Below are 12946 nucleotides of genomic sequence, written 5' to 3'. Positions count from 1 at the left end.
CGGGTGCGCTGCCACACGGGTGGCAGTGAAGGTCAGGGGCCTCGATGGACCAGACCCGGGCAGCAGACGTTGGCTCTGGGGATGTGGAATGTCACCTCTCTGTGGGGGAAGGAGCCGGAACTTGTGCGGGAGGTGGAGCGCTACCGGTTAGATCTGGTGAGGCTTACCTCTACGCACAGTCTCGGTTCTGGAACCATACTCCTGGATAGGGGTTGGACTCTTTTCTTCTCCGGAGTTGCCCAGGGTGTGAGGCGCCGGGCGGGTGTGGGGATACTCACAAGCCCCCGGCTGAGCGCCGCTACATTGGAGTTTAACCCGGTGGACGAGAGGGTCGCCGCCCTACGCCTGCGGGTTGTGGGGGGGGGGAAACTCTGACTGTTGTTTGTGCATATGCACCAAACAAGAGTTCGGAGTATTCGGCCTTCTTGGAGACCTTGAGTGGAGTCCTGCATGGGGCTCCAGTGGGGGACTCCATAGTTCTGCTGGGGGACTTCAACGCGCATGTGGGCAATGATGGAGACACATGGAGAGGCGTGATTGGGAGGAACGGCCTACCTGATCTAAACCAGAGTGGTTGTTTATTGTTGGACTTCTGTGCTAGTCATGGATTGTCTATAACGAACACCATGTTCGAACATAGGGATGCTCATAAGTGTACTTGGTACCAGAGCACCCTAGGCCAAAGGTCAATGATCGATTTTATAATCGTTTCATCTGATCTGAGGCCGTATGTTTTGGACACTCGGGTGAAGAGAGGGGCAGAGCTGTCAACCGATCACCATCTGGTGGTGAGTTGGGTCAGGGGGGTGGGGGGAAGACTCTGGACAGACCTGGTAAGCCCAAACGGGTAGTGCGGGTAAATTGGGAACGTCTGGAGGAGGCCCCTGTCCGACAGACTTTCAACTCACACCTCCGGCGGAGCTTTTCGTGCATCCCTGTGGAGGCTGGGGGGGGGGCATTGAACCCGAGTGGACAATGTTCAAAGTTTCCATTGCTGAAGCTGCGGCGAGGAGCTGTGGTCTTAGGGTCTTAGGTGCCTCAAGGGGCGGTAACCCACGAACACCGTGGTGGACACCGGTGGTCAGGGAAGCCGTCCGACTGAAGAAGGAGTCTTTCCGGGATATGTTATCCCAGAGGACTCCGGAGGCAGTTGCAAGGTACCGAAGGGCCCGAAGGGCTGCAGCCTCTGCCGTGAAAGAGGCAAAGCAGCGGGTGTGGGAGAAGTTCGGAGAAGACATGGAGAAGGACTTTCGGTCGGCACCAAGGTGCTTCTGGAAAACCGTTCGCCACCTCAGGAGGGGGGAAGCGGGGAACCATCCAAGCTGTGTACAGTAAGGATGGGACGCTGTTGACCTCAACTGAGGAGGTAATAGGGCGGTGGAAGGAGCACTTTGAGGAACTCCTAAATCCGACTAATACGCCCTCTATGGTAGAGGCAGAGCTGGAGGATGATGGGGGGGGGGATTGTCATCAATTTCCCTGGTGGAAGTTGCTGAGGTAGTTAAACAACTCCACAGTGGCAAAGCCCCAGGGATTGATGAGATCCGTCCAGAAATGCTTAAAGCTCTGGGTGTGGAGGGGTTGTCTTGGTTGACACGCCTCTTCAACATTGCGTGGAAGTCTGGGACGGTGCCTAAGGAGTGGCAGACCGGGGTGGTGGTTCCCCTTTTTTAAAAAGGGGGGACCAGAGGGTGTGTGCCAATTACAGGGGTATCACACTTCTCAGCCTCCCCGGTAAAGTCTACTCCAAGGTGCTGGAAAGGAGGGTTCGGTCGATAGTCGAACCTCAGGTTGAAGAGGAACAATGCGGATTCCGTCCTGGTCGTGGAACAACGGACCAGATCTTTACTCTCGCAAGGATCCTGGAGGGAGCCTGGGAGTATGCCCAACCGGTCTACATGTGTTTTGTGGATCTGGAGAAGGCGTATGACCGGGTGCCCCCGGGAGATACTGTGGGAGGTGCTGCGGGAGTATGGGGTGAGGGGGGTCCCTTCTCAGGGCCATCCAATCTCTGTACGACCAAAGCGAGAGCTGTGTCCGGGTTCTCGGCAGTAAGTCGGACTCGTTTCAGGTGAGAGTTGGCCTCCGCCAGGGCTGCGCTTTGTCACCAATCCTGTTTGTAGTATTTATGGACAGGATATCGAGGCGTAGTCGGGGTGGAGAGGGGTTGCAGTTCGGTGGGCTGGGGATCTCATCGCTGCTTTTTTGCAGATGATGTGGTCCTGATGGCATCATCGGCCTGTGACCTTCAGCACTCACTGGATCGGTTCGCAGCCGAGTGTGAAGCGGCTGGGATGAGGATCAGCACCTCTAAATCGGAGGCCATGGTTCTCAGCAGGAAACTGATGGAGTGCCTTCTCCAGGTAGGGAATGAGTCCTTACCCCAAGTGAAGGAGTTCAAGTACCTTGGGGTGATGTTCGCGAGTGAGGGGACAATGGAGCGGGTGATTGGTCGGAGAATCGGCGCAGCGGGTGCGGTATTACATTCAATTTATCGCACTGTTGTGACGAAAAGAGAGCTGAGCCAGAAGGCAAAGCTCTCAATCTACCGGTCAGTTTTTGTTCCTACCCTCACCTATGGTCATGAAGGCTGGGTCACGACCGAAAGAACAAGATCCAGGGTACAAGCGGCCGAAATGGGTTTCCTCAGGAGGGTAGCTGGCGTCTCCCTTAGAGATAGGCTGAGAAGCTCAGTCATCCGTGAGGAGCTCGAAGTAGAGCCGCTGCTCCTTTGTGTCGAAAGGAGCCAGTTGAGGTGGTTCGGGCATCTGGTAAGGATGCCCCCTCCCTAGGGAGGTGTTCCAGGCACGTCCAGCTGGGAGGAGGCCTCGGGGAAGACCCAGGACTAGGTGGAGGGATTATATCTCCAACCTGGCCTGGGAACGCTTCGGGATCCCCCAGTCGGAGCTGGTTAATGTGGCTTGGGAAAGGGAAGTTTGGGGTCCCCTGCTGGAGCTGCTACCCCCGAGACCCGTTACCGGATAAGCGGACGAAGATGGCAGATGGATGGTCGTCATACGTCATTTTCATTACTCAGGTGCATTACAACTCCAAAGCCTCCACACATCACACATTTAACATCTCATTGAAAATAAAATAACTTTAAAATATCAGTGTTATAAACAGTAATTATGCGTCCATATTCAGTAGTAATCTGATGTGCAGCTCATCACCACTCTACTGTTTGCTAACACCTGTAGATCTGATGCCATTAGAAACTCAGCACTTTTCACATGCAAATCCTCTGATTAGTTATTACTCATTCATACATGGAACAATTAAAACCTAGTTCAGTAATGAACAAGCACTGTCCCTAAGACAATAGTTACACTCCCACTTGACGACAATAGAAGTGATTGCTTGCTCTCAGTGAAATGGCTTGTTTTCCTCTTCTTCTCTGAGCTTCATACATCCAACCACCTGTCAGACCTTTGGATAAATACAACTGTAAAGCACTAGGAAAAAAATTAAAATTGACGTATATAAAGAAGAAGAAAAAAAACCCCACTCGCAATCAATATTCTGCCTTATTTTTCATTGTAATTATCCTTGCACTGAAACAATAATGAGCTGTGAGGATACTTTGCATATCAATTTTAGGCAGTTATCACAATGAATGGAGATGATGTGAGGCCCTGATCGCCATTTGTGAAGGAGTGTGTTGTCAATCTGATTTGGCATGGTGCAGATTGCTCGGGTGAAACAGTTTTTGATAAAGTCCCAGTGGAACAGTTGATTGGATCGCCTGGAGCACTGGGTGTCGGCTCGGCGTCGTTCACTGTTGACGCTTCTGAGGAAGCCTTGAAATCCATTAGGCTGTAACAGTATTACTATCCATCTCAGAGGAAGGGAGGCTCTCCTGCTGCCGCCAGACAACTGCAGGAGTCTTTTTATTGGCACATGTGGCCATCAGCACTGGGATGGACAATCAGAGAGCCACATTTGGGGGACAAAAGCGTCCTTTCACACTTGGACAGCCACGGGCCGCAAAAAAGTCTAAATTCAATTACAGAGATAGCATCGACGAACACATACAGACACACAAAACCCAACTTATCCACACAAACGCATGCACCTACAGCTGCATGCACAAACATGTATACACATACACACATACGGATGAAAGGCAATGAAATGGCCGCAAGCCCTTCAACTCTAGACAGAAATCAATTTCAAACTTGGAAGTTGTGCTGAGGAGAGACGCTAATCGGTGGCCAGATAAGGGCTTGTTTGCTCCCGATAAGACAAGTGACCGCGACACTTGTCCCATAAATTGAGATTTTCCAGATTTACCTTTGGGGTTGTTGCGGGAAAGGTTGGCTATAGAGTAAAGAAGGTGTGAAAGGGCACAATATCTGAGTGACAACTGATTTCAATGCAAGATGACTAGACTTTTTAGAAGGATGTGCCCTAAACAGGGCTGGGCAATGTGACTTAAATATATTGTTGAATAACACAATATCAAAATGAATGTTTTTTGCGATATTGGTTGGCGAGAAATTGAGAGAAAAACAACATGTTGTAAAGAGTCCTAGTAAGGTGTTGGGCTGCTACAAGCCTTCAGAACAACTTCAACAGCCCTTGGCATAAGTCTCTGAACCTCTACTGCAGGTTAAACACTATTCTTCTGAAAGATATTCGCTCATTTGGTGTTTTGATGTGGTGTAAAGCACTGTCTGACACACAATTTCAAAATCCCCCATTCGTGTTCATTTGGCTAGAGAGATGTGGGGACTGCGAAGGCCACAGCTTTAATTGTCATCCAACCATTCAGTGAGCCCTTGGGCATAGTAGGAAACATCTGCATTCCTCTCATTTATCTTTAATAGGTCACAGCTATATTAAAATGTGGCTAATGTTGACCTCAGGTCTGTGGTGGTGGGACAGTTATTGTAGACACCTAACCTCTACACACTTACCCTCCCATCCATATAGGTCACTCTAGTTCCCCGCATTGGATGTGAATCCTGAGGTGTATAATCAACCAGTAATTTGGATGTCTAATTCCTTGGATATTAAGCTGTTACAAATAGCCTGAAATCATTAAATTTGGACAGCAGAATATTTGTATGCAACCTTTTAGACGAGAGCACAAAACCTGTGAAACTATAAGGAAAAGAAAAATCTCTCTACTCACATTAATGACAGTCCATTGCTCCACCACAATGGCATCGTATGTCGGGGTTGCCACGTTTGGCTCGCCCTCGCTCGCCTCCTGGAAGATGAAGACACTTTCCACCGACTTAGGCAGCATATCTGCAGAGGAGAAGGAAAAAAAAACAGCCGTGAAAAGAGAATTTACTGGATGGAGCGTGTCTGTCTTGTCTCTGCGGCTCCTTTCGGCCCTCCAGGCCAGAGGAAATGGAATGATATCACTCAGCCACATTCACACACAACCCTTTATTACATAGCCAGTGGTGTGGGCCATTTGTATGAGCAATGTGCACTTATACATTATGCAAGGCGACCGTGTAAAAGAAAAGAGCAGGTATTCCCCTTCTGGGATGTTAAAAAAGAAGAGGAGACATTATGCGCTACATCAGTGTTTTTCAGAACCTGGAGCCCTGCTGGTTTTCATGCTTGACAGCTAAACAAAAGCTAATTACAGCTGGGAAACAAGGTGAATGCAATAGCAGATAGGATTCAGAGGATCAGGACTGAGAGCATCTGCTTTAATAAAGATGGACAGATTTTAGCGATGGCAAAATGTAGCTAGTGATTTAATGAAGTCAGTCCATAAGGGATTAAAGCATAAATCCTTTTGCTAAGCCTGCATAATTCACCTTAAAAAAGCTACATGAAGACATTGACGTTGATGCTTTAGGCCACTAGTGAGATTGTGTGCTGCTGACCAAATAGATATTCTAAGCTTCTCTTCTGTTGGAAGCTAACAATCGCAGGATTGGCATCCGAGACAGAAACACCACTCCGCCCCCCATGAGCTGGGACCCCTCTCCACCCAACGTCTCTTGTTATTCATTTGATGCACGTGCACATTACATGCAGGTACACACACAAACACGCACATGGACACAATACACGCCCCATGGTCCAGTCTTCCCGGCTGGCCTGAGTGCTTTCTCATTACTCCCACACCATTTACACACTAATGCAGTTTGCCGGGGCCCAGGCACCAATACCAGACACTCCACATTTCATTACTGGGCCCTAATAATAGGGGGATAGGAGGCGGCTGGAGAGCCCGTGGACAGAGAGGGAGGGAGACAGTAGGAGAGATGGAGTGGAGGGATGACAGGCTCTTTTTTTCCCCCTCCCTGAAGACCTATTTAGGACCCGTGCACGCTCAATTGAAGACATCTCTCAGACATCTACTCTCTCAAATACAGACATTGTCGTTCACCCCATCCACCCATTTGCCTTTTCTCTTCCTCCACTCCCTCCATCACTTCCTTCCTCCCCCAGTCCATGGCTTCTCCGTCTCATTCATCAGCCCTTGGCATATAATTGGAAAGAAGCATTTCCAGCAAATGTGAGGCACCAAGGCACACCATTGGTCCCCTCCTGGCACGACAGGGATCACTTGAGAGAGATCGACACAGGGTTTCTGTCTTGCTGCTCTAGAGGGAGCAGCCTGTCTCTGGTGATAATGCAGACAGAGGCTGAGCAGAGGAGAGAGAGAGAGGGAGAACGAGGGAAGTGGATGAGAAGGAGTTGATTGCTGCGGGCGTCGAGTCCGTCAGGGGAATGCACCGGTTGCGTGCACGAATAAACATTATCTTGCGCCTATTGACTGAGAGCTGAGCCGAGCAGCCAGCGGGCCGACTGAGAATAAGTTGTTTACACTTGCAAAAACCACCGTGCAACCTCAGTAAAATTGCTCTCCATTCCCCGTGACTCACACACTCGAGGTCGCTGGGCGAGACATGCCAATAGTGTCACTAAAAACAGGAAGTGACAGCATTGAGACTGAAAGACAAATATGCAAATGGAGGGGGAGAGTCAGATAGCTTGAGTGGCAGGGTCACAGCCAGTGACACCCGGTGACATACAGCAGCTGAAATCAGCACCCAAAGTGACAGATGAAAGGATCACCAACAGACACCCAGTGTGCGTACAACATGCCAACACACAGAGACTGAAACTTAAAGTGTTAAGTTTGTAGTAGTCTTTGGTATGTGTGGGTGTTTGAATGGAGACGGGAGGTCTTTGGCTGCACATATCAAGTTAGTTTGGAAGCAGTTTGTTCCTAGTATTCATGGACATGTTATGCAAACCTGCTGTTGCACATGGATTTCTAGCACACAGTGTTTCGAATGAGGAAATGGCAGAGAAGGCATACAGGAAGTAGTTCCCATGAAGCTGTGTATCACCTTGGAATTAGTTATTATTCCAGCTAGTGCAACTAATAATTCTTTTGATTTTTTTATTCATCTACGGATTATTTTCTCGATTAATCGTTTGGTCTTCAAAACATCAGAAAAGTGCACATTCCAATTTCCAAAAGCTCAAGGTGATGTCTTTGGATGTTTTGTTTTTGTCCAAGGACAACTAGCAAATCCTCAAAAAGGACTCAAATTATATAATTGAATAATTGATTATTAACAAACGTAGCTCTAATAGCTCTAATTCCAGCAAACATGATACAGTTCAAACTACTCTGTTGTGTTTTAAGTAGTTAAAACCTGCAAAAACACTGGCATGGTCCTTTAAATAACCATTTAGAGCATTAGGTTGTTACAAAAGGAAAGACATGATTTTTTTATATACGTATTTAATATAATTAAATCAAGCGTACTCACATAAAACATAATACAACATGTGCATTGTTGTGCTCACAAGTCCATGCGCCTTAGATCAGTGTATATGTGTTCAAGTCCAGCTGCCTGCTGCCGAGCCGGAAAGTGACCAAGGTCATGTCTGCTGACATGATTTAAACATGTGTGCCAGGCGCTGCCTCAGAGAGCTGCAGACAGGCTGCTGACAGCTTATCTATATTTCAAACAGGATGAGTGGACGTCAGGAGAGGGGACAGACAGAGAAAAAGAGACCAGGGTGTCTAATGTGTGGATTGGATGTGGCCGTTCCCTGCTGAGCCAAAGGTTTAGCAGCTGACAGGCTGGTACCTGTGGGTTACCAGGCAGACTTTAGCTGGTAGAGAAGGAACATAGGATTGGATACCAGGGGTGTGTTTCCAAATTTATAATCTGTTTGTTTTGGTCTGAATACAGAAGATACAGGGGTGGAAAACTTCAGGTTGGCAAGCCATTTTAACTGTATTTATTCTGTATTAAAATTCATTCATTTCCATTTTCCACTAAGTTACAGCTATGTTCTTATATTGTATTAGCCCAGCCACGTGCACCAGAGTGAACCAGGAGGTTGAGGGTGAGAAATTTGCTTTCTTACAGCTGTGGAAGGGATTTATCCTCCATCCAACCTGGGAATTACATGCACCGGCAATTATGCACTTAACTTTTTACATTTTTAACTAGGTAAAACTTCAAGATAACTATATTTTTGTGACTAAAGTGTATGTAGGAGCAATCATTTCCTTCACTGGACACAGAGGGTGGTCTTTCAGTTTAAAACAAAACAAAATGGAGCATAATTAACATTTCTGGATCATCACCAACGCTGTCAAAAAACACTGTTGGACTTGTGCCTGCTGAGGTACTGATTTATAAGGATTATCACAGTGCTCATGATAATCTCAATACATAAATGGCACCACTTCACAGTCATTTAAGCCCTGCATCTGTGAACATGATTTCTATTTAACAGGTTTGTGTGATAGTGGATGCTCATGTTTAGCCCAGCTAAAGCACAGTGATTCCTGTAGTTGATTTGGCTTGCGTTCTTACTCCGATCAAATCTTTCCAAGCTTATGAGAGGTTTAAGTTTAACCACCTGAGTGCATTTGCAATTTACTTATATAGTATAATATGAAATATTATAATAAAGAAATAATGAAACAAATAGTGCTGGGCGGTATACCGGTTTACACCGAATACCGGTGTATATTTTCGTTATGATATGAATTTTTAATATACCGCCATACCGGTGTATTTGATTACACAACGTTCGGAACACTACGCTGCGCCGCGAGACACTGTTTCAGACGGGACCCTTTTTCAATGTTGCGCTTCTAAACACGCATGGTGCGACTGCGAGGGGTGGTGAGGGTAAACAGTAGTGCTCTAGCGTTACGTTACAGTGAAGATGGATAGGATAGACATTGAAAGTTCCGAAATCGAAGCTGCAGAACTAGTAGAACATGATGCCACAGAAGAACTTGTGCCAAAAAGAGGAGCGGTGTCTGTTGTTTGGAGGTTTTTTGGTTTAAAAAAATCTGACGTCGACCTAACAACCATTTTATGCAAGTGTTGGCAAGTGAGGCGGCAACACAAGCAATTTGCTCCACCACCTTAGCAGCAAGCACGTCTCAGAATATCAAGAATGTATGAAGTTAAGGTCAGCACCCTCCACATCAGCAGGTAACACAGGGAAAGCAAAAGAAAAGTCGAGCCAAATGTCACTTCAAGACGCGTTTGCTAGAGGGACTCCTTACGACAGAAAAAGCATCGAGATTACAAACTCTATCACTATCCACCTAGCCAAAGACATGGTCCCGCTTAATACAGTCGAAAAAGAAAGCTTCAAGCAGATGATCAAGATGATCAGATGGATCCCAGGTATGAAATACCGAGCAGAAAGTACTTTTTTCAATTTTTTAATTTTTAGATTTTTTTACGGGCATTTCTACGGTGGCCGACAGGGGCAAACGCCCTGCAACTTAAGAAATTAGACAAAACACAAGCAAATTAAGAAAACAACTTCATTAATGTGACAACACATGTGCAGCATTCAGCAAACGCACTGCAAATGCACACAACACAACCAAATACATAAAACGCGCTGCAAATATGAAACAATGCAAAAAGAAAAGCACACAAACCCAGAAAACAAATGCAACAAAAAAACGCAGCATCCAGATTACACAACGGAAGTTCTCCAGACCTCTAGAGGGAGCAGCTAAGTGGAACAGCTTGATTTTCGACCGTTATTAACCGATATTAAATTCATATTATTATTATTATTAATAACATAATATAGCCTATTAATAATATACAGTCTATGCTCCTGTCTCATGCCCTCCCGGCTGGTGCCGTCCCCGAGCTTCGGCTTTTCAAAATAAAAGCTCGCGTCTGGTCCGCTATGTGTTTGTACTTTGGTGTGTTGGATGTTTTTGAACTAAACAGTATGGCAATCATGCTAATGAATACAATAACTTTTTCAGCAGATGTCTTACTTACAACACGATGGAGTTAGCAAAGCAGTTTTGTGTTTATAAGTGCAAGCGGGATTTATTCAGATTGATAAATCCCACGGTAAATTGGCTGGTTTACTAAACAGGGAGGGACTATAAATCCTGTCTGTTTTTTGTATTTCAAGAGCGAATTGCTCCACAATATGAATACAAATGTATCACTTATTTTGTTGGTAACCGTTGTTGTATAATCACAATATTACACTTGAGGAGGCCTGTAGGCTACAGTAATGCGCCTTTCGGACCTCGAAATTAAACCCTCTCATGTAATATGGCTTAAACAAACGTCAACGTTAAACGCTGATGCAGTTTTAAATGTTTTATCACCACGAGTTTACAGACGTCTCTGCTGATTGAGTATCACCTGTGACCTGAGACACACCCACCAAACAAGAGAAAACATATCTCAAACATAGACTTAATATTTAGAGTCTATGCAGTTTCTCTCTCTCTCTCTCTCTCTCTCTCTCTCTCTCTCTCCCCGTGGGGTCGAAAATCAAGCTGTTCCACTAGCTGCTCACTCTAGAGGTCTGGAGAACTTCCGTTGTGTAATCTGGATCAGAAAGTACTTTAGCCAAGTTGCTATCCCCAACTTGTACCAAAAGCACAAAGCTAAGCTCGAAACCTGGCGACCGTCCGCCACTTCGCAGCAAAAGTATAATTATTGCAAGTTGTACTACTTTTTGTATTGGTTTTATAAAAGATGTTTGTGAAATTTGCACAGTAAAAGTTCTGTATTTTGACTGCAATTGTCTTTGCATTCTGATTCCTCACTTCATTAGAATCATGAGTGACTCTTCTTTGTAAACAGCATCATTTTCTGGGGCCATGCAAACCTGTATTACTACTAGTGTGGAATTATTCTACAATATTCACTCATCGTGACAGTAAAATAGACCATCCTAAGTCAATCTAGTGCAGTAATTCCTCTCTCAACCAGTAGAAAATGCTGTGAACACCTGATTATGCATGAAAAAAAATCATCCTATACCGTGAAACCGTGTGAATTTTGAAAAATACCATGATATCCATTTTTGGTCATACCGCCCAGCACTATGCCCAAACACACTGAACTGCATACAGTCAGGTCCATAAATATTGGGACATCGACACAATTCTAATCTTTTTGGCTCTATACACCACCACAATGGAGTTGAAATGAAACGAAGAAGATGTGCTTTAACTGCAGACTTTCAGCTTTAATTTGAAGGTATTTACATCCAAATCAGGTGAACGGTGTAGGAATTACAACAGTTTGTATATGTGCCTCCCACTTTTTAAGGGACCAAAAGTAATGGGACAACTGGCTGCTCAGCTGTCCCATGGCCAGGTGTGTGTTATTCCCTCATTATCCCATTTACAAGGAGCAGATAAAAGGTCCAGAGTTCATTTCAAGTGTGCTATTTACATTTGGAATCTGTTGCTGTCATCTCTCAATATGAGAGCCAAAGAGCTGTCACTATCAGTGAAGCAAGCCATCATTAGGCTGAAAAATCTAAACAAACCCATCAGAGAGATAGCAAAAACATTAGGTGTGGCCAAATCAACTGTTTGGAACATTCTTAAAAAGAAAGGACGCACCGGTGAGCTCAGCAACACCAAAAGACCCGGAAGACCACGGGAAACAACTGTGGTGGATGACCGAAGAATACTTTCCCTGGTGAAGAAAACACCCTTCACAACAGTTGGCCAGATCAAGAACACTCTCCAGGAGGTAGGTGTATGTGTGTCAAAGTCAACAATCAAGAGAAGACTTCACCAGAGTGAATACAGAGGGTTCACTACAAGATGTAAACCATTGGTGAGCCTCAATAACAGGCCAGATTAGAGTTTGCCAAACAACATCTAAAAAAGCCTTCACATTTCTGGAACAACATCCTATGGACAGATGAGACAAAGATCAACTTGTACCAGAGTGATGGGAAGAGAAGAGTATGGAGAAGGAAAGGAACTGCTCATGATCCAAAGCATACCACCTCATCAGTGAAGTATGCTGGTGGTAGTGTCATGGCGTGGGCATGTATGGCTGCCAATGGAACTGGTTCTCTTGTATTTATTGATGATGTGACTGCTGACAAAAGCAGCAGGATGAATTCTGAAGTGTTTCGGGCAATATTATCTGCTCATATTCAGCCAAATGCTTCAGAACTCATTGGACGGCGCTTCACAGTGCAGATGGACAATGACCCGAAGCATACTGCGAAAGCAACCAAAGAGTCTTTTAAGGGAAAGAAGTGGAATGTTATGCAATGGCCAAGTCAATCACCTGACATGAATCCGATTGAGCATGCATTTCACTTGCTGAAGACAAAACTGAAGGGAAAAATGCCCCAAGAACAAGCAGGAACTGAAGACAGTTGCAGTAGAGGCCTGGCAGAGCATCACCAGGGATGAAACCCAGCGTCTGGTGATGTCTATGCGTTCCAGACTTCAGGCTGTAATTGAATGCAAAGGATTTGCAACCAAGTATTAAAAAGTGAAAGTTTGATTTATGATTGTTAATCTGTCCCATTACTTTTGGTCCCTTAAAAAGTGGGAGGCACATATACAAACTGTTGTAATTCCTACACCGTTCACCTGATTTGGATGTAAATACCCTCAAATTAAAGCTGAAAGTCTGCAGTTAAAGCACATCTTGTTCGTTTCATTTCAACTCCA

General features: G+C 45.5%; 1 protein-coding gene across 1 annotated transcript in view; it reads right to left on the bottom strand.

Annotated features, from left to right (window-relative positions):
* rftn1b (raftlin, lipid raft linker 1b) overlaps window positions 1-12946 on the bottom strand; it is a 109913-nt gene that overhangs the window by 18527 nt on the left and 78440 nt on the right. Inside the window, exon 7 of the mRNA XM_078252215.1 lies at window positions 5138-5256. Within this exon, the coding sequence (XP_078108341.1) occupies window positions 5138-5256 (119 nt within the window). The remainder of the gene's footprint in view (window positions 1-5137; window positions 5257-12946) is intronic.

This window comes from Sander vitreus, chromosome 6 (genome assembly GCF_031162955.1).
Source record: "Sander vitreus isolate 19-12246 chromosome 6, sanVit1, whole genome shotgun sequence".
In the NCBI taxonomy this organism is placed as follows: Eukaryota; Metazoa; Chordata; class Actinopteri; order Perciformes; family Percidae; genus Sander; species Sander vitreus.
Note: the sequence above shows the minus strand (reverse complement) of the source record. Positions and strands in the feature narration are given on the sequence as shown.